General features: G+C 36.1%; 1 protein-coding gene and 1 pseudogene across 1 annotated transcript; both read right to left on the bottom strand.

The window, feature by feature from the left end:
- Positions 1-3,985: 3,985 nt before the first annotated feature.
- On the bottom strand, positions 3,986-4,669 carry LOC121798701 (rapid alkalinization factor-like). The gene has a single exon (XM_042197832.1). It carries the CDS (start codon positions 4,554-4,556, stop codon positions 4,215-4,217), a length of 342 nt encoding a protein of 113 aa, XP_042053766.1. The 5' UTR covers positions 4,557-4,669; the 3' UTR covers positions 3,986-4,214.
- Positions 4,670-15,058: 10,389 nt separating this feature from the next.
- LOC121800741 lies at positions 15,059-22,740 on the bottom strand (annotated as a pseudogene).
- Positions 22,741-23,664: the final 924 nt, after the last annotated feature.

The raw sequence follows: 23,664 nt of genomic DNA, 5'->3' as shown, positions 1-23,664 counted from the left end.
AAAATTAAATAATTAAAAAATTTAATTAATATTTTTAATTAATAAAATTAAAGTATAGTATTTTTAAATTAATTAAAATTAAAGTATAATATTTTTAATCAATAAAAATAATTAAAAATTAATGTTTAATAATTTTTTAATTAATAAAAAATAAATTTTTTTCTTAAACATATAACCCAAACCCGACCCAAACACGACCCGACCCAACCCGTTATCTTCGTGTTCTTATTGGGTCGACCCTATAAGGACCCAAATTCTGAACGTGCGTGTTCGTATCGTGTTAATTTCGTGCCGGTCCATGTCATGTTATCGTGTCGTATCAAAAATTGTCAGGCCTACTCCGAGGAGGTGGGTACATTGTTAAGGACCACCCAAAGGTATTTAAATTGATTCTGCATTGACATTTCTATATCTTTGTATTGATATTTAGCGTGCGTTGTATTAGTACTGAAATTCGCGATATGGGTTTGAAAGGAAAATAATCACACAAAATTGGAGAATGAATCCCTATAAATATGGAAACCACCAAAATTTAATGTTACTTATGTATTGACATTTCACTACCTTTGTATTGACCTTACGCATGCATTGTATTAATACTCGCGACGTAGGTCTGTAAAGAATGTTTGGTATAATATGTAGTATTTCAGATTTTTCTAAAAAAAAGGAGGTCCATATTTAATATTTGATAGTATTATCCTCATGTTGACATTTTTTCACATCTGCGTTGATGCTTGCGAGATTAAATTTGGTTTGTTAATTTATAGATCTAATAGTCCATATTTTATACTCTCCGTCCCACGAGAATATGCATTCTTTTTTTAGTCTATCCCACAGGAATATACACTTTCTAAATTGAGAAACTTTTTTCTCTCTAATGAGGTGAGAAACTCTTTTCTTTCTACTGTTTTTACTTAATCAATTATGCATTAAAATCCATGTCCAACTAAAAATATATATTCTTGTGGGATGGAGAAAGTAGCTGCTATTCATTATTCATTAGGGTGTTGGTAGCACCCTAGTAGTAAGAAACTACCAATATGAGCCGTTAGATCTTGTTCCGGACAGTTCGAATATCTAAAACGCAATTTGCATCATACGCAAATTGTTTGAAAAGAGAGATTTTAGAAAAATATATTAAATTTGCCGATCCTTCGAAATGTGAGATTCAGAGATGCTAAATATTCATAATAAGGGATTTTCTTTTATATCATCTTCACTTCCTTTTTCTAATTATTTCTTTCACAATATATATGAATCGACCAAATTATCCAAAAATAATTTAAAACCTCAATCCTGAAACCCTCTCTTCTACTGTGATTATTTCTTTAAAAGTTTAAAGATTAGTACAATTTATTCATTAAAAGTTAGCGATAAAATTTGTTCCCGTTTATGCATGGTGTTTTTTTTTCAGTGTTTCTGATTGCATACTGTACATATACACACACATTGCTAACTCGCTTTTATTTTAGACACGAGCTATATCCGCAAGTATACTAAGCTAGTGTAGTAAAATAAAGCAAGTAAGAGCACTCACAATGGATAGGCCAATCTCAAGAGCCTATATTTTTTTTCCTATTTCCACGATAGCATTTTACCCATATGACCTACTCCCTCCGTTCCATAGTAGTGGATGCATTTCTTTTCGACAAAAAATTAAGAAAATAATGTGTAATGTATTAAATAATAATATAATAAAGTAAGAGAGGGAGAAAAGTAAGTGAAAAGAAATGTATTGACTTTTACTAAAAAGAGAAATGACTTCACTACCATGGAACGTATCAAAATGACAAAATGACTCTACTACTATGGAACGGGTGGAGTATCTCCCTGCAATGGCCTATCTTTTTTACTATTTACACGTTAGCATTTTACCCACAAGACATATCTCCATGCAATAGAAGGGCCTACCACAACCTACACCCGAAGCAAACTTGTTAACGACATCATATAGTACGGATTGACACAACATGATAACGACACACTCAATTTACATGGTTTAAACATGATAAATACAAGTCCAGATATAAAAATCAAGTATAATTATTTTAAATAATAATTGTGAAAATATTTTTTTATCAGGTTATTTGATCCCAACCGAAATTATCGAGCTCCTCATGGGCAGACCCAAGTGAAAAGGGAGGCGAGCTAAGAGTGTCCACAATAAGGCAGAACAGTACAACCACAAAAACTTATCCGCCTAGTCATCACAACCATAAAAACTTGTCCAGCCACACAAATCACATTATTTTATCAATTGTTGGTATATTTTAATTGGACTAAAACAACATTAATTGGACAAAAATAAATAGAATGGAATGGAATGAAAAAAATAATTGGGAATAAATATTTTATAGATAAAAACTAAAAATAAAATAAAATTCAAAAATACCGACACGGCGGTTGCGTGGCTCGCAGTAGACCGCTGCAGCACCGCCATCTCGTCTGCCGCTCGCCACCCGGATCCGCCGGATACCCGGTTGTTCCACCTCCGCCGCGGCTCCCCCCCGCCTTGCAGTAAACCATCGCGGCGGCCTATTGTGGCCACTCTAAAGCCCACATTGAAATGATTTTTTTAACTTTTTTCTATTAATTATTTTTAAAATTTGTTCATATTTAGTGTAATTATAATGTAAAAGTTCCTACAAATTATCTAAATTATTTTAAATTAAAATTTAGATATCTTATCTCCTATCGATAAATATTTCTGCGTCCGCCCTTGCTAACAAGTTAACCCAATAAAGATATAAACCTAATAAAATATGATCGAAATCTATTAATTTGAACTTCCAGATGTCGGTATATTATCAAAGAATTCCGCTTATACTACTTTATAATGACACCATACTGAATTACTGATCCACATGCCACAGCTGTTGCTCAATTCATGGGTGGATGCAGAAATATTTTTTGATAGGGGCTGAAATATCTAAATTTTATTTTAAAGTATATTTTTGAGTAATTAAGATAATTTGTAGGGACTTTTACATTATAATTTACACTAAATTTTAAGCAATTTTTAAAATAATTAGTAGTAAAAAACTTAAAATAAATATTCATTGAGGGCTTAAGCCCCTCCCCCATTACACATGGGTCTGCCCATTTTCATTTTTTTTATACGTATAGTCAAATGTTTTCTTTGATATTCACCATGGTAATTTTCTTATGAAAACGTACAAGGAGTCTATTTTAAATTTAATTATGTGATTTTCAGTCGAGTATCAAGTGAGAATCAATTAGATATTATTAATGAGACACCATAATAATTCATGAGTGGGGAGCCAATGGACATGACTGTCTTGTTTGATGGGCATCTATTCAAATGTGTAATATCCATGCTACATATAGACAACCAAACCCCCACACTTAATAATGACGGGCCTTTGGATTTTGAGTATAGTCTCCAAAAATACACCGTAATTAATTTGACTAGATTCACTTATTTTGATTAATACTTACTTTGATTAATTGTGAATTTGGTTGTAATTTTATAAATCTAAAAATCTCATTGATAAACTAACTTTGAAAGATGTGGATATTAACATTTGTAGTGTTAGAAACGGTAAGGACGAAAGAGCCACTTCATAGGCAAAAAGGGATCCAAACACGCATTACGAATTACTGTACAATAATATTGAATTTCATTTTCCATCATATCAATAATTCGTACAATTGTCATTTAAATCACAACTTTTGGTTGATTTTTGATTCATCCCATAACTTTTAAAATTAGCTAATTAAATCACTACTTATGCACATTTCTTAATTGTCTCATACATATAAACTTTTGATGAAATTTGTCATTTAAATCATGAATAGTATTCAGTTTAAAAGGCAAATTGACACGGTTTTCATGTTCATAAAGGCGACAGACGAGAAATCAGCGTTTGAAACTTTGAATCTTATCTTCATCCCACCAGAAGAAATTTTAGAAAAAACATTGACAAGAAGGATTCACCACTGAAATTATATTTAAATGAAATCGTGGATCAAAGTTTCCAACAAATTTCCCATCACATGTATGCAATGATTACAAATATGTGAAACAAATTGTTCATCAGCCAAAGACTTATATACTCCTATTGATAATTGCAGGGAACAAACCATCAATCCACAAACAGCAATTTCATCCTTAGCTAATTAATTCCTCGTATAGTAATCTCAAACTAACATTATTTAAAAAATAATAAAGCATCACCGGAGAAATGGCAAGTTCAGCTCCGGCAGCGAGTGATGGCGTTGCAGCCGCGCTGGTAGGGATTGGCCTGCGCGCCGGGGCGGCAATTGTAGTAGGAGGCGCCGCGGCGCGAGCAGGGGGCGCTGTTCCTCTTTAGCGCCTCGTAGCTGATGTAGCGGCTCGTGGCTAGGATGCGCCTGCTGGAGTCCGAATCGAGCTCGAACTCGTCGTTTCCGCCGGCCAAGCACTCAGCGATGGTCCCCCTGCACCCGGATCTCACCGCCGGCATCATCCATCCCACGGAACCTGCCGATGCTTGAAGGATTAGAATTGATGCGATTAAGCAGAGCGCTAGTGGCAATTTGTAAGCGACTGCCATTTCGGAATTTTTCTCTTGCTTATTTGGGTTGGGAGGACAAACACAGAATAGCACAGAAATAATTGAATTTTTATTATTTAAAACAGAGTACGTAGGGCAAAAATGATTGAGAGAAAGGCAGCCATTTTTAATGTGTAATTAATAAAATAAGATAATAGGAGAAAAAATAGTTAAACTTATGTACTGGGTGGTGAGAGACCGTAAATAATAAAGTACTCCGAGAAGAAGAGAAAATGTTACCATAAAGGCATAAATGAATATGGAATATTTATAAGGGACAGACGAAAAGAAAAATATGACCTATTTTTATAGGATGAATGGAGTATATTATTCCATTTATGTTGGGTAAAAGTGAGATAATAATCATAATATCGCAAAATTAATTGAGAAGAATGCCTTTTCTATATATGACAAAATAAATTAAATAATTGAAGAGAATGCCCTTTTCCATGTATTATTATTGCTTTTTTTTTTGTTTGGTTAAGTGGGATTATAGCGTAAATTGGGTATGATATGTCAATACGCGCATTGTTTATAATCTTATTAATAAACATTTAAAGTGTGGACTTTTGTCAATATTCCACCGCTTTGCATTGCTGTTTTATATAAAACGATTATGGAATTTGGGCAGATTCTAGAAATATCCATTGAAATAAATTTTCGTTCTTTCATTGTTTTATTGATGTATAATGTGTATTCAATATTCAAAAAATAAATACTGATATTAAAATCTGACATATTGTTATTAAAACTAGAATATGCTTATGATAACGAAGGAGGGAGAGAGCGTTTCCTTTTAAAAATTAGGAAAAGTGAAAGTGACCGTTGGGGGTCAGGCAGCCAGTCGAGTCGACCTAAATATTATGAGCTCCACCTCGCTTTCGTATTAAATACACATAATTATATTGATCGTTTCGAAATCTCAAGCAAACAAATAAAAATAAAATCGGTCTTATATAGTCATTTAATATGTGATACATAAGGTCAAACAAATGAAAAATAATACTGTTTTAACTCAGTATGAATTTTTAAAAAATTTGTTTGATCTTATACAAAGAATGAAAGAAAAAGTTAATAAAAATGTATCTTATTTTCATATATTTTAATAAATTGAAGAATCTAAGGGTGCGTTCGGTACCATGGAATTGAGGGCTTGGAATTGGAATTGGAGCCTCCAATTCCAAATCCGTTGTTCGGTATCACAAAAATATTTGGAATTGAATTGCAATTCTAAATTTTATTAATTCCACAATTTGAATTCCATATCAAAAATAGAAAATTGTAATTCCAAAATCCAAATAGTCATAAAATTTCACTACACACATTTCACACACTACACACTACACACAATTCACACACTACACACAATTCACACACTACAAAAACTACTCACATTTCAAGCATCCTATTTTTTAAAAAAAATTCAGTTTTTAGATTTTTTTTCCGATCCAAACTGAATCGAATTGAAAAACTAAAATTTTTCAAAAGTTTAAACTGAATCAAACTGAAAAACTGAACTAAATTTGAAATTTTAGTTTGTGTGAAGTGTGTTTGTGTATTTCGTATAAAATTTGTAAGTGTGTGTAATGTGCGTACAATGTGTAGTGTATATAGTGTGTTTATTTTGTGTGCATGTATGTATTTTGTGTGTATAATGTGTGTATAGTGTGTGTAGTGTGTAAAGTGCATGTACTGTGTGAAATGTGTGTAGTGTGTGAAATATGTGTAGTGTGTGTAGTGTGTGCACTGTGCGCATATTTACTAAATATGTCAATTCAATTTCTTGACAATTCTTCATTTTACCAAACATAGAATTTGGAATTCAATGTGTATAGTGTGTGAAATATGTGAAGTGTGTGTGTGCACTGTGCGCATATTTACTAAATATGTCAATTCAATTTCATGTCAATTCTTCATTTTACCAAACATATAATTCAATTCCATAGAATTTCAATTCCAATTCAATTCCATAGAATTCCAATTCAAATTCAATTCCAATTCCGTGTACCGAACGAACCCTAAAGGTAATGGAGTGTGAGGTACACTTGTTAAAAGTGAAAAAAATCAAATAGTAAATGTATTGGTAGATGTCCTAAAATAATACAAAAATGTGTTTTTTATTGACCGATATCATAGAATGACAAAATACATTTTTTATTTGTGGATGAAGATGGTAGTAATTATTATTTTGAGATAAAGTTGCTAAACCATTGATAATTGGGCATCTCCGAACATATAATACACATTGCACACATACACAAATATATACTACACATACACACATATTATATAAGTTTTTCAAATTCAATTTCACATCAATAATATTATATTTACCAAACAAATAATCTAAAATTGAATTATAATTCAATTCTTTCAAATCAATTTCAATTCCATATATAGAATGGACCCTTAAAAAGATATTTAAGTGATGTAAATCACAAGTACGGTTGACTGATTACATAGTGTTGATACAAATACAGGCATTGAAAGAAATAAAATGTGTCGACTAATATACACATTAATAGGTGTAGCATACGCGTCAAAATATCGTGATTCCCATAAGATGAGGCTCCCTTCATCACCGACACACATTTTGCGTTGATTTCTCCAAACTTTTCTACTTTCACCTTTCTCTTTGATATTAAATGTTGGTTAATTATTAAATACTAATATCCTCTATTTCTTAGTGATCAAAGTTATTAATTTTAAATCTAATTTTCAATAGAGAAAAAATAAATGTATATAATATTTTTAAAATTTTAAGTTTAATTGAATTTAATTAAAATTAATTTTATTTTTTATTGTATTATACTATGTAGTAATAAGAAAGAAGTTATATAGAAATTTTATGTCAAATCATAACATGATTTCGAGCTTCATTAGTATGTATTTCCTGTCAAACACGCTAAATGTATTTATTTAATACTTCCTCCGTCATTCTTTGTACGTAATTTAATAAATTGATATATTAAAATGAAAAAGGTAAAATAGGAAAGAGAATAAAGTAAGATAAAGTAAAGTATGAGAGAGAAAAAAAAAATTTATTAAAAAAATATACTAAACTATCTTGGGACTATCTAACAAGGAATACAACTCAACTTATCTAACGAGAGACTATTATTTTCGAGGTATCACAGATTTTCTTTCGGCTTTTTATGTCATGATTCCACCATTAAATTTAAATACACGACATATAGTACGTACTATTATCGAAAAGAAAATACTCCATATATCATTTGGCTAAACATTGCTATTATTTTTTGAAGTAAAAAGTTCTCCGAATAAATGTTTTATTATAGTTCTAAATATAAAATAATCTCGTCAAAGTTTTTAGTTTTTTTTTTTTGTGTTTCCACTGAATTTCTTAAAAGAATATAATTTTTCATGTAAGAGTAAAATGCGTCAAATAAGAAAAGGCATATAAATTGTTTGAGTACGCATTATAATATTAGTGAATGCTACCATGTACGATATAATTTCTATAAACAAAACCTTTCAAAAAGAAGAAAGCCTATAACTGATTTATTCACCTATTTTTCTTGCTATGTCATCATATTGTGTAACGTGCAGTTTTATAACTGATTTCCACTGATTCTGTTACAATTTATCTAAACAATACGATATTTTTTCCTATATTGAAGGAGGAGTTGTTTTAATTACCCTCATATCTATACATATATAGGGGAGTTTTGGGGATATTTACATTAATGCCATTTAGATTTATAGCGGCAATAATCTAATTTTAAAGATTTATTTTAATACTATAAAATTATCTATTTGATAATCTCAGTATACTATTATAGTGAAATAGATAATTAATTTAACTATAATTTATATTCTATCTTCTATCAATGAAAAATTATTGTATTGATAAACTCACTTTTGTATGTCGTGAATGTTATTTAATACTAATAATTTATTTATTTTTAGTATAATTATAATCTTTCTAAAATTGATATCCACACTTTAATTTAATTTCAGGTTTATTATCACAAATAATTATGGTAAATAGTGTTTAATATGCACAATACATAAATATATTTTGAATTTTCTACATTCTCATTATTAATTAATTAATGAGATTAATTATGTTGTTTGAATGTTTCATTTTTATTTTTTCCGCTTCTTGATTCTCAATAATTAAATAAATTTTCATTCACATTAACTATAATTAGTAATTCATCATATTTATTTAAAAATTTATAAAGTTAAATTCTCAATTGTTTATAATTTAAACAAAATATTTCATAATTGAAAGAAAATAAAATGGACCGTGCATAACATGAGTGTGATACTAGTTCATCTTTAAAAGTCAAGATTTAGTCATGGGCATGACAAATAGGAAGCTATTATTAGCTAATTGATTTAGTGGGAATTTCACTTTATGTTTTGTGTTAATTGAATGAATGAATTGGGTAATACGCTTATCCACCAACTAAGCCAACTCTGCTTTTATTGGGTTCACAGTTACAACCATTCCATCGAATCTTTTACTTTTACTTTAGAGAATGCTTTGCTTCCTTAACTCCTTTCCCACAATAAAATTCAAATTTTTATATCTTACGTATATGCATAATTAATCCTCTTTCCTCAACTTAAAAAATAACTTACTATAGTTTCATAAATTGAATAAAATCTACAATACAATTTGATGTTTACCAATATAAGAAAAAAGTTTCGTTCATAATGGTGCTCAAGCTTTGATTTAATAATTTATAAATTAAGATTTATGTCAATTGATCCATTGTTATTTGCTATAATTCAAATGCCATGATGTTTAGAAGAAGGGGCAAAAGACATCACCATCGCGCATTCATTTATATTCGTCTATGTTAGATTGTTAGTTTTGCCTTGGCGGTAGAGCCGGTTGTCCACCTCGTAGTCCTTTCCTTGAGGCATCCCCTCTGTCGCATTTTAAAATTAGAGCATATTTGTTTGGTCCGAAAACTTTGTTAAGGTATCAATAATTGGTCCCGTAACATTTGAAAACATCTTTCTAGGCCCATTAATTTTGATATAATATCTGAGCTGCTCTTTCATTGTTTCAAACGATTTTTGGACGAAAATACCCTCAAACCTATGAAGGGTATATTAGTCGATTTGATATCCACACTTTAATTTAATTTCAGGTTTATTATCACAAATAATTATGGTAAATAGTGTTTAATATGCACAATACATAAATATATTTTGAATTTTCTACATTCTCATTATTAATTAATTAATGAGATTAATTATGTTGTTTGAATGTTTCATTTTTATTTTTTCCGCTTCTTGATTCTCAATAATTAAATAAATTTTCATTCACATTAACTATAATTAGTAATTCATCATATTTATTTAAAAATTTATAAAGTTAAATTCTCAATTGTTTATAATTTAAACAAAATATTTCATAATTGAAAGAAAATAAAATGGACCGTGCATAACATGAGTGTGATACTAGTTCATCTTTAAAAGTCAAGATTTAGTCATGGGCATGACAAATAGGAAGCTATTATTAGCTAATTGATTTAGTGGGAATTTCACTTTATGTTTTGTGTTAATTGAATGAATGAATTGGGTAATACGCTTATCCACCAACTAAGCCAACTCTGCTTTTATTGGGTTCACAGTTACAACCATTCCATCGAATCTTTTACTTTTACTTTAGAGAATGCTTTGCTTCCTTAACTCCTTTCCCACAATAAAATTCAAATTTTTATATCTTACGTATATGCATAATTAATCCTCTTTCCTCAACTTAAAAAATAACTTACTATAGTTTCATAAATTGAATCTACAATACAATTTGATGTTTACCAATATAAGAAAAAAGTTTCGTTCATAATGGTGCTCAAGCTTTGATTTAATAATTTATAAATTAAGATTTATGTCAATTGATCCATTGTTATTTGCTATAATTCAAATGCCATGATGTTTAGAAGAAGGGGCAAAAGACATCACCATCGCGCATTCATTTATATTCGTCTATGTTAGATTGTTAGTTTTGCCTTGGTGGTACAGCCGGTTGTCCACCTTGTAGTCCTTTCCTTGAGGCATCCCCTCTGTCGCATTTTAAAATTAGAGCATATTTGTTTGGTCCGAAAACTTTGTTAAGGTATCAATAATTGGTCCCGTAACATTTGAAAACATCTTTCGAGGCCCATTAATTTTGATATAATATCTTAGCTGCTCTTTCATTGTTTCAAACGATTTTTGGACGAAAATACCCCCAAACCTATGAAGGGCATATTAGTCTATTTACTCTATTTTCTTTATTAAAATATTTAATTTATATATCTAATTCTTCTTTCCCTTTTCTTCCTTCTTTTTTCTCTCTGTCTTTTCTACTTTCTCAATCTCTCTATACTTCTCCATTTTCTCTTTATCTCTTAATCAGAAGAACATTATAAATAAGAAATGAATGAATGTGTAACTAATTTAAAACGGTATTCTAATATGCCTGAAATGCCATTAATGGGCTTGGGGGTATTTTCATCCAAAAATAATTTTGAAAGAAAAAGTAGTTCAAACGATGTTACATTGAAGTTAATGAACCTCAAGATATATTTTCAAATATTGCGGACGAAAATTTATACTTCGGTAAAGTTCGCGGCAAAAAGAATATTTAGTCTTAAAATTGTTTTGCTCAAAGGAAGTATTCGAGAGTCTTGAGAAGTGTGAAAATTTCACACTGTATTCCTTTAGATGGTGTTTCCAAATTTTTTATCATGCAACTTCGGCACTTAACTTTATTTCGTGCATTGAGTAGCTAAGCTCGTGTGGTATTCTGTCATTGTATAGTCCGTTGAATAAATATGGTTGGTTTAAGCGTTAATGTTATTGTTCAACTCAGTCACTCCCAGATATGCACATGTCAGATTCCTAGACATTAGTAATACTAAAAACTTTTGAAATGGTACGAGTTTTAATTCATAATTGGTAAGCAAGAGATACAATGAATATAATGGAAAATGAGTCACATATTATTAGAGATAATTTTTTTTTAAAAAATAGATAATTTCTAGTTTTAAGGACGGACCAAAATGAAATACTCCGTAGTTAAAGAAGTTGAGGGCACTTTTTGGCTTTCTATTTGATTTTAGTCCCGCTAATTTCTCTAAACATTTCATCCATTTAATGAACCATATTTCTGACAAAATTGAAATGTTGAAATAAATTTCGAAGCTAAGGCTCAAATTAAGAAAGTGAAGTTGTGTCAGTAATTGTTCGAAGAAAACATTAATCACTACAAATTAATATAGTCGATTGTAAAGTACTTAGAGCATGTACAACGGTGAGCATGACGGTGTCCGTCTGTCCGTGCCAGCGGCACGGAGACGCTGTCCGCCACTGCGCTCGCGCCGCTGGTACGGCGCTGCTCGATGCATCGAGCACGTCCGTGCCAGCGAGCAGGTGACGTGGCAGGCGCGGATTGGCCAACGGCTTAGTCGTTGGCAATTTTGTTTTTTATTTTTTATTTTTAAAAAATAAAAAAATATATTTTCCCACTTCCCAAAAAATTATATCCGTTTTCTACCCACTTTTACTTTTTTTTTCAATTTCCCCCAAAAATACACATTTTCATCTATAAATACTCCCACTTTCACACCCAAAAATTCACACCACACTACACAATTGTCATCTACATTCTCTCATTTTCATTCTCATCTACATTCTCTCATCTCCATTCTCAATCTTTCTTCCACTCCTATAACATAACAATGTCCGGCCACGGCGATCACCCCCCGGGCTCCCACGGTTGGAACCCCGATTGGTTCAGTTCACAACCGTTTTCTAGTCCGGAAACGGAGTATTCGGCCCCTCCTCAAACTCAAAGTTCGGGAGTTCCGGGTGGCTACCGGCCTTACCCGATCGACGACCAAGATGCCCCCGAAGGGCAATACGGGTGGACACCCGAGCCTAGAGCGAGGCCGAGCGGCCCCTCCCAAACTCCAACTCCTCCTACTCGAGGTGTCCGCACACCGTACACTCCGGCGGAGATGGAGCAATTGTTCAAGGCGTTCTTGTCAATCTCTGAAGATCCGGAGGTTGGCACGAACCAATCCGGCCGGCGGGAACAATCGAGCCAACGCCATACACAAAGCCAACGAAGAAATCCAAAAGTTCCAGGGGTATTACCTCCAGGAAGAGCGGTCAGCGGGGAGCGGCCGAAGCGAGGTCGACATCACCAGTTCCGCCTTGTCGACCTACCAATCCATGAACTACAAGCCGTTCAAGTACCTCAACATTTGGCAGGAGACGCGGTCGCATCCGACGTATAGGGGAGGCGTAACATCATCCTCTAGCGGCTCCTCCAAACGGTCAAGATCGGTATCCTTATCCGACGCCGGGCTCCGAAGACGTGGCTAGCCAACTTGCCGGAGCTAACTTGGGTAAACCCGACGCCGGCCCGAGCGATTCCTAACGCCGACCGCAAGGAAGGAAGAAGACGGCGATCAACTGCCGTCGCGCCGCGACTCCATCCGGCGATGCTCCCAAACCCGCTCCCATTCCCGTTCCCTATGCGCGACCTCCACCCCCACCAACTCGTTGTGGGCGATTTTGGCCCAACTCAATATGACCGATAGGTCAACTATGACCCCTGCGCAACTTCGATCGCATGAGGCCATGATATTGGGTCTCCAAAAACAATTGGGGGTAGTGCCGCCGGATGAATAGTCTTCCACGAGGGTATTTTTAGCATTTAATTATGTAAATTTTAATTTTTAGGAGTTTAATTATATAATTTTTGATTTGTAGGAGTTTAATTATGTAATTTTTAATTTTTAGGAGTTTAATTATGTAATTTTTAATGTGTAGGAATTTAATTATGTAATTTTTAATTTTTAGGATTTTAATTATGTAATTTTTATTTTTTAGGATTTTAATTATATTATTTTATTTGTAATTTGTAATATTATTTCATTTTTTAATGAATTTTAATATTATGAAAATGTTTTTATTTAATTTGAATAATAGAATGGTGGGATCCTTGTGCTCGTCCTTGCGGAAGAGCACGTTTGTGGGTGTTGTGCTTTTGCCTAAGAGCAGGTAGAAAAAGTTAGACTGGGCCCACAACCGTGCTCGTTGGCAAGAGCACGGTTGTGGGTGCTCTTAATAATTAATCACTACTATTTGAAATGTATGCACAGCTCCTAATAGCAATTCCGAGTAGACGTCACCACGGTTCGGGAACCGGCGGTTCACGGTTCGGAACCGCCGGTTCCGGTTCGAGAAATGATGGAACCTGAACCGGCCCGGCCAAGGTTCGGCGGTTCTGGTTCGTGAACCGTGAACCGCCGGTTCGCGTGAACCGTGAAACCGTCGGTGCAAATCCGGTTCCGGGCCGGTTCGGCCGGTTCGGCGGTTCGTTTAATTTTTTTTTGTAAATTTGTAATTCAAGTAAAAAATGTAAATATATTTGCATAAATAAAATTAGAATAAAGCGATATACAAATGCAATTTTATTGATACAAATTACAACTTCAAAATTACAAGTATCACTTTGAGCTCGAAGAGCGGCTAGCCTTCCCACCTCCTCCGCAACTTGTGCTCTAGAAGGGGCACGTCGACGACGAGTATCACTTTGACTTTGATCTTGGGAAATTCCTTGCCCCGATCACCACCACGACGAGATGAAGACATGATATAAATATTTATGGAAATTGAAAGTCGTGAAGATGATAACGTGAACAACGTGAGAGTAAAGTATGAGCGCAAATAACGTAAACAACTTGAGAGAATGAGGATGGAGAATAGAGAAATTGAGATTGAGAGAGAAATTCTTATTAACACAAGAATGGGGAGAGTAGAAATGAAGAGGAGGGGGGGTATTTATAGGGGAAAATTGTGATTAAGAATTTTTTTTTTGAAAAAACGGCCGAACCGGCGGTTTTCCGCCGGAACCGCCGGTTGCCGGTGGAAACCGGTGGTTTCCATCGATTTTAAAAATTCAAAATTTTGAAATTACCGTTGGAACCGATGGTTTTCCGCCAGAACTGGCGGTTTTTTTCGGCCGAAACCGGGGGTTTCCGTCAACGGTTTCTGACCAAACCGGCGGCCGGGGGAGCGGTTTCTGAAAAGGCTAGGAAGTAGGCCTGAAAAGGTGTCGGGAGGTTTCGGGAACCGCCGAACCGGCGGTTTGGAATCGCCGGTTACGGTTCTTCAATTTTTGTGAACTGAACCGGCCCGGCGGTTCGGGCGGTTCCAGTCCCGGTTCGAACCGCCGCCGACGGTTCCGGTTCCGGTTCGGAACCGCCGGTGACGGTTCCGGGCCGGTTCGTCCGGGCCGGTTCGGTTTGGAGACCTCTAATTCCGAGTAGAATTTTGCATGAGTAACACAAAAGGCCACAAAATTATAAGTTTATAACTGCAATTAAACATATTAATGTGTCAATACCCCAATCACATGTTCAATACATCAAGCCTACTTGGCTTATTAATCATGAGTAAAATTTGATATAGTTTTTTATTGAGGAAATACAGTTGACAGAATGATAGTAGTAGTAGTATATATATTAGATCCATGGCTTGGGTTGAAAAAAGTGAGTGGCGATCTTGCCCCTCCCTCCCCTGGGGAAGAAGCTTCCGGGGACGCGCTCATCACCGGTGCCATAAACAATCCTCAGTATCTCGGGCGGAGTCCTGCTGTACGAGAGAGAGTTGGGGTCAGCCGAGAGCACGTTGCTCTCGGTCCGATTCTCGGCCCCCAAACACACCGGCACAATGATGCCTTCATCCTTTAGACCACAATTAGCCAATCTGTTTCTCAGCTCCGAAATCCGCCAGGTGAACTCCGCCACTGTGTGATTGTACGGCCGCACCACCTCCCCCGCCCGCTCGTACAAATACTCCCTGATCACCGCGTCCTGCCCCGCCTCCACCCCCAGCAGCCCCTCCACAAGCTGTCCCCATCACACACAATCAAATCAAATACTACTAATCATTTATCTTAATTTAGTCTATTATTAGATCTAGTGTCTGTTTGATAGACTTGTTAAGATAATTAGAGTAAGATGAGCATTTAAGATAAAGATGGGTCCTAACATGGGCCTCATTTTATCTACCAAACAGTCAAATAAGCTCATATAAATATATAACTCATATATCTTGGTCTTGGGCCTTATCTAGGCTACCAAACAAGTCAAGTTAACTTAATTGTGCTACCAAATGGTTGTTGAGTCTATATATATGTACGCGTTTGGAGTAATATCCGATGAGGAAAGGGTTGGCGCCGACGTAGCCCAAGAGGCCTACGTAGGGAACTGTGTAAGCTCCCAACATGTAGCTGAGGGGGTCGCGGTAAAGGTTGAAAGGCGGCTCAAGTTCAAAACCAAAGGCTTCGTTCATTATCGTAGCGAAGTTGGCAGCGCCAGTGGCGGACGCAGGTGGAGGAGGTTTGATGTCTATTGTAAATTTTTTAAATAAATTTCTATTGCAAATTTTTTTAAAAATTTTCGAACCTATAGTCAGCCCTCACCAAGTTAATAGCTTTGATGTCTAAATTATTAGAGGTTTAATGGAAAGGAGGGGCTGAAAATTAAAATTACACCTAAAAACTTTACAACAATGGAGTTGAGAAATGAGAAGAGGAAGACGATGAATAGTAAAACAATAAAAGCAGAAAAAGTACTGTCTGTTCCCTATTTAAAGTACTGCACTATTAGACAATAAATAATAATAAAAAGTAATACACTAACTTACAAATAACTTTAATAAATAAAATAATAAAAGTTGAAAAAGTACTGCACTATTCCTATTTGACGGCAGGGGTTAGTTTCAGGGCAGGTATATTAATTAAGAATTAAAAGAATTTGTCATCTAGCCCTACTTCTTTCATAGCGGCGGAGCAAAACAAAAATGAAACTTCTCCCACAAATTCCAAAAGATACTTATCTTCTTCGCAACTTTAATTGGTAGAGTAAGGTCAGTTTCTCCTTTTCTTTTGTCATAGTTTACACAATCACAATGTGTTAGATACTTTAGATTCATAACTTTTATTTACATAGTATTTTGTGATTTATTGAACTAATTTGCTAAATTGCATAGCGTGTCTTGATCCAAGAAATTCTTTCTCTAAATTCAATGAGAATCAAGTCATTCATATTGCTACTTTATATCCCGAGGACTTCTCTGCGAGCGAATGTTTACATCTTCCCCGGCAAGTTAGTAACTTTATTGCTAATGTGCGGTGTGATCCTCAATTTGTTGCGCTTAGTGATTTGGGAAGTTTTGCTATGAAAATGGTCAAAACTAAGAAGAATTTAGTTTTTCCATTGGTCTATCGGATTATTGAGTTGGCCTTGGTTTTACCTGTTGCTATTGCTTCTGTTGAGAGAGCATTTTCTGCAATGAAGACTATCAAGACTGATTTACGAAATCGAATGGGAGACGAGTGGATGAATGACAGTCTAGTTGTGTACATTGAGAAGGATATTTTTTCAACGATTGATAACGAGCCGATCCTGCAGCGTTTTCAATCGATGAAAACACGTAGAATTCAGTTGCCGCCGCTTTAGCAAACTGTATTATTCTTTTTGTCAAACCTGTTTTGGATTAATTTTATGTATTAGATATTTATTTATTTTTAGAATTTTTATTATTGTTTTTTATTTTATTTATATATATATATATACATAATATAATATAATATGTGTGTCTCCTGCTAAGATTTTTTAGTGAAGCCCCTGCCAAGATTTATTCATGCGTCCGCCACTGGGCAGCGCTGTGATTCAGCAGAGGCCTCGGAAATCCACCCACCGTCCTTATGATCGACCTGCACCAGCACCACCTCACGTATCAAATTAGCATTCATTTATTCCTCTAAGCATTACTAACTGTGAATTTATGATCCGAATTCCAACTTCCAACCGAGACACTTCAACAAAGATCTCGATGTGAATGACACGAGCTATTGGAATGTAAACGAAAGCAAAGAAGAACAAGGGAATTACGTGGTTCGGCCTTTGCAAGCCTACGTCCACGGGAGGGAATGAATAGAGTTTATTTATGAAGGATTATACAACACTCACACTCTATCACAATCCCAGAACTGAGATGCAACACGACCTACTCACAAGAATCGCTTGATCACAATCAGATTACAAAGAAGAAACTCGACTTCCAAAATGAGTGTTGTAGTTGAATGAAATGAATTATGCAGCTTGAGAGAAACTGACTCCTTTATACTTCATAGAGCTCATCACAACTGCTTGCCCAAGCTAACTGATTCCATAACTAAATCTTGAAGCCTTGAGCTCTTTAGCAACGGTCATTAACCAAACGTACTGAAATAACCGCCGCAGCCATGCATTCATGCATCATTATTCAACCTTTATTCCTAACAATTCTCCACCTAGGTTGAACAATGATTACCAATCCTCTATCCCATTTATCTCTGAACCACAGACACCAAATCCAAGCAATGAGAAAATTTGGACACCGGCAGAACCTTAGTCAACATGTCCGCGGGGTTATCCTCTGTCCCTATCTTCTGAATCTTCACCTCTCATTTTCTCACTTCATCTCTGACAAAGTGCAATCTCACATCTATGTGTTTACTCCGTTCATGAAACACTTGATGCTTCGAATGGCTAATTGCACTGCTGCTATCACAATGTATCTTGATAGCTTTCTGCTGCAGTCCAAAATCATTTAAGATTCCTTTCATCCAGAAGCTTTCCTTGACTGCCTCCACAAGTGCAATATATTCAGCCTCCGTTGTTGACAAAGCTACCACAGATTGCAATCCAGATTTCCATGAAACTGCAGAGCCATACAAGATGAATACATAACCTGTCTGTGACTTCCTATTGTCATAGTTTGTGGCGAAATCAAAGTCACAAAATCCCATAGCAGCATCATTTGTTAAGTCATACCTCTTCCTGTATAAAATCCCAACACTCCCAGATCCTTTAAGATATCTCAAGATCCACTTTAGAGCTTGCCAATGGATCTTATATATCTGCTCACACAGCTTATGGCATGAGCTATATCAGGTCTTGTGCACACCATAGTGTACATCACGCTCTCCACTATGTTGGCAAAAGGCAGGTTACTCATTTCTTTCACCTCTTCTTCAGTTTTAGGCTTCTGCTCCGAGCTTAGCTTGAAATGTGGGCCAAGATGAGTCATGACTGTTCTTGAGTCATCCATTTGGAACTTCTTCAAGACTTTATTGATATACTCTTGTTGTGTTAGCCACAATGTTCCCACCATCCTATCCCTGATGATATCCATTCTCAATATCCTACTTGCATTGCCCAAATCCTTCATCTCAAAACATGCGCTTAAATCTGACTATCTTGTCAATCTCATGCATATCTGAACCTGCAATGAGCATGTCGTCCACATAGAGAAGGAGATATGCTACTGCTCTTCCATCCTTCTTCTTCATGTAAACGCAGCTGTCATAATCTGATCTACTGAAGCCAATAAGCAGCATGTGCTCATCAAATTTCTTATTTCATTGTCGGCTGCTTTGCTTCAGTCCGTAGAGGCTCCTTTTCAAAAGACAAACTTTATTCTCATTTCCCGGCTCTATAAAACCCTCTGGCTGCTCCATGTAAATACTTTCCTCCAACTCACCATGAAGAAATGTCATTTTTACATCCATTTGCTGTAGTTCCCAATCATTTTGACATACAATGGCCATCAAAATCCTAATGGAGCTGTGCTTCACCACAAGGGAGAATACTTCGTTGTAGTCTATGCCCTCTTTCTGAGTATATCCCTTAGCAACAAGCCGAGCCTTATGCCTCACTTTATTCCCAAGAGCAACTTCAATCTTTCTCTTGAAAATCCACTTGCAACCAATCAATTTCTGGAGCTTAGTTCTCTCAACCAGAATCCATGTGCTATTCTTAATGAGTGAATCGATCTCTTCTTTCATTGCCTTCACCCATCTGGTTCTCTGATTACTCTTCAATGCCTCTTTGTAATTTTGTGGCTCTGAGCAATCAATTCCCTCAGCCACACAGAGAGCATAATAGACCAAGCTGGAGTTGTTGTATCTGACTGGTGGAGCAACTACTCTTCTCTGTCTGTCTCTAGCAATTTGGTAGTTTCTGAGGTCATCTCCTTGTTGATTTGGTTGAGTATCTGGTCCCATTTGAGGCTCTTCATTTCCATCAGACTCTACATCAGAATCTGATCCATTCTTATCAAGAAGCTCCACCTCCACTGATGTGCTATCTTTAGCAGCCTCATTTTGTGAACTCAACTCAATATAGGGCATCTCTCTTTCTCTAAAAGTCACATCTCTGCTGATTATAACTCTGTTATTCCCAGGCTCCGTCGACCACAGCCTATATCATTTCACTCCCCTTTGATAGCCTAGCATAGCACATTTTATTGCTCTAGCTTCAAGCTTGCTTCTCCTGATGTGAGAGTAGGCTTTACACCCGAATGGCTTAGCCTTGCATAATCTCCATGAGAGCCAAACCATCTAAAATCAGGAGTGTCCATGTTGATGGCTGATGATGGACATTTATTGAGCAAATTTACAGCAGTTGCCGCAGCCTCTCCCCAAAACATTTTCTGCATCCCAGAGCTTGCTAACATGCATCTTACTCTTTCTAGGATAGTTCGGTTAGCTCTCTCAGCCACACCATTTTGCTGAGGATTGTTGGGCACCGTTCTATGCCTCTTAACTCCCTTCATTTTACATAAATCATCAAACTCATGCGATAGAAACTCAAGTCCATTATCTGTCCTAAGGCATCTTAGTGATGTTTTCTTTTCCACTTTTACCTCAGTGCACCACTCTCTGAACTTATCAAAAGTTTCTGACTTTTCTTTCATGAAGTAAATCCATATCTTTCTAGAAAAATCATCAATGAAGGTCAAGAAATACCTGCATCCTCCAATTGTTGGAACTAGGGAGGGACCCCATATGTCACTATGTGAGTAATCCAGAGGCAACTCTGATGTGTGTTTCCCAACACCATAAGGCAGCTTCTTGCTCTTGCCCATAACACATTCCTCACAATGCTTCAATCCAGTAGAGACTTCAGTGCTTATTACACCCTTCTTTGCAAGAATTTTCAGACCAGCCTCTGAGACATGCCCAAGCCGAAGATGCCATAGATCAAGATCTGTGTTGGTGACTGCATTTGCACCTCCACTTACCACCTGAGCGTGCATATAGTATAGATTTCTTTTCCTTAAAGCAGTGATGGCAACCTTTGAGTCTTTGATGACTTTCATTACTCCACCAGAGGATACAAGCGAGTACCCCTTCTGCTCAAGTACTCCAAGAGATATCAAATTTCTCTTGATGTGTGGGATGAATCTTACTTCTGATAGAATTCTTATTGAACCATCTGCCATTCTCAGTTTGATGCTTCCAACACCAGCTATCTTGCATTCCTGATCATTCCCTAGAAGCACAACTCCCTCAGATTCTTGCAGATCCTCAAACCACTCAATGTGAGAACTCATGTGGAAGCTACACCCACTATCTTGTTGCCCTTGTTGTTTTCTCTGCAAGACAAAACAATTTTTCTTGATATGGTCTGGCTTTTTGCAGTAATGGCAAGACCTTGTTTCCTTTTCCTCCATAGGCTTCTGTTTCCGAGGTTTGTTCTTCTTCACAAACTTCTTCTTGCCAGATTTCTTGAAGTCTTCCTTGATATTCAGACCCTCTGATGCTGGATCATTGGGCCTTGACGAAACCTTCTGAAATTCCTTCATTTTCAAGGCAGAGTGCACCTCCTCATATGTCACCTTGGACTCTCTTCCAAGAAGGATAGCATCCTTAAATTGCTCGAAGCTTTTAGGCAGGGAGTTGAGGAACATGAGTGCTTTGTCCTCATCTTTGATATTCTCATCGATGTTCTCCAAGTCATCCACATACTTAGCAAATTCCTCGAGCTGCTCATTGATGGTTCTTGACTCAGTGAATTTGAAAGTAAGTAGCCACAGCTTCAAGAGAAGTCTGTTGGAGAGGGATTTCATCATATACAATGACTCCAGTTTCTTCCAAACACCAGATGCAGTTTCTTCCCTTGAGATTTCTCTCATCACTCGATCGTTTAGGCTCAAGATCAAGGTTGAATAAGCCTTATCTTGTTGTTCTTGAAATTTTGGATCAGCCTTTTCTTCCTCAGTGATCGTCTCCTTCTTCAATATCTCCCATAAACCCTGCTGCATGAGCACAACTTTCATTTTGAGCCTCCATAGCCCAAAATCATTAGTTCCCGTGAACTTCTCAAGATCAAACTTGGCTGTAGACATTCTGTCGAATATCAGATGCGCAGCAGCCCAGATCAGCTATCAAGATCCGGTGATCTTCCCCAAGAAAACCTCCCAAGCTTTCCTTCTTCGCCGATTGCCCGTTCCCACAGACGGCGCCAATTTGTGAATTTATGATCCGAATTCCAACTTCCAACCGAGACACTTCAACAAAGATCTCGATGTGAATGACACGAGCAATTGGAATGTAAACGAAAGCAAAGAAGAACAAGGGAATTACGTGGTTCGGCCTTTGCAAGCCTAAGTCCACGGGAGGGAATGAATAGAGTTTATTTATGAAGGATTATACAACACTCACACTTTATCACAATCCCAGAACTGAGATGCAACACGACCTACTCACAAGAATCGCTTGATCGCAATCAGATTACAAAGAAGAAACTTGACTTCCAAAATGAGTGTTGTAGTTGAATGAAATGAATTATGCAGCTTGAGAGAAACTGACTCCTTTATACTTCATAGAGCTCATCACAACTGCTTGCCCAAGCTAACTGATTCCATAACTGAATCTTGAAGCCTTGAGCTCTTTAGCAACGGTCATTAACCAAACTTACTGAAATAACCACCGCAGCCATGCATTCATGCATCATTATTCAACCTTTATTCCTAACACTAACAGTAGTATTATAGTATAACATGACGTGGCCGATTTCTTGAAGGCCGAATTCTCCAGTGATGTTTCTGGTAAGGGGGGTCGAGGTTTGCTTTCTGCGGGGCCCCGCCATTCACAAGCTCCGGTGCAGCGTGATCCAGGCCGTACCCCGAAGGCGTTCCACAGGAACAATTCAGCTTCCAAGAACTCCAAATTCAGTGCAAACTGAATCATGTCCTTGTCAAGCCCGGTCACTGCGGTTCCGTGGCTCGGGTAACCCGACGGGCAAACCTGGTCGGAGCTACTACTTGCAACAAGCATTAGCATCGCAATGGCAATGATTACAACCGCCATTTTTCTATTTTGGTTTGTCTGCATGTTTTCGTGGATGCCAGGAAGAATTGGTGTGGAATACTTATATAGTAGAGCAATTAGTTACCAATATTTTTAACCATGATGAAATAGAAAAAGAACGAAAGCGAGTCTACACCTCTTCTTTAATGCTTCCTCGTCCTTTAAAAATAGATCACGTTTGCCATTTGGGGATATCCCTTAAAAATAGACCAATTCTATACAAACAATTTTTTTCCTTTTCTAGTGAGGTGAGTCTCATTCTCCAGTAACAATACTTCAATTACTTTTTCTTTTTATCTTTCTTTTACTTTACTAATTGTTTATTAAAACTCGTGTTATTTCAAATGTTATTGAAAAAGACAATTATCGTAGGACATATCTTGTCAATCAAATTTTGTCTTTACTGTGGTTACGTTCAAGTGTTTACTTGCTGATTTTATAGTTATCAGAATAAGTTGATGGCATTGAAAAAAAATGAGATGGAATGCCGTTCGAAAAAAGGAATTAGACTAGGGCATGATGTTCTTTTGATATACTACCATTAACAATTAGCTAGGACTTTATATTTTGCTTAGTTTCACAAAACTAATGCGGTCCCCTTCCATTACCTAATCAAGAATTTTTGCAGTTGCAAGTTTTTGCAAATCCGTAAGTATATGGACGTATATTAATTAATGGCTATGTTGCACCTAATGCTAGGTTTAGTTAGACATCACTCCTAACTATCCATAATTTCAGCTATGTATGGTACAATATTTGATGAAGAAAATAAAATGCATAAATAGAACATTTTTCGGACTGGTACCAGAATTCAATTTGTTAGATGGGTTTTAAGTAAATAGTATTTAGAAGGGCTAATAGCCCAAAATACGCTTACTATATGTCAATTTAGATTTTAACCACCAAACTTTGAATGCACGTGAA

This window comes from Salvia splendens, chromosome 4 (assembly GCF_004379255.2).
Source record: "Salvia splendens isolate huo1 chromosome 4, SspV2, whole genome shotgun sequence".
Classification (NCBI taxonomy): domain Eukaryota; kingdom Viridiplantae; phylum Streptophyta; class Magnoliopsida; order Lamiales; family Lamiaceae; genus Salvia; species Salvia splendens.
Note: the sequence above shows the minus strand (reverse complement) of the source record. Positions and strands in the feature narration are given on the sequence as shown.

Coding starts and splice junctions, on each gene's coding strand:
- LOC121798701 (XM_042197832.1), bottom strand. CDS start 4,556: ATGGCAGTCGCTTACAAATTGCCACTAGCGCTCTGCTTAATCGCATCA.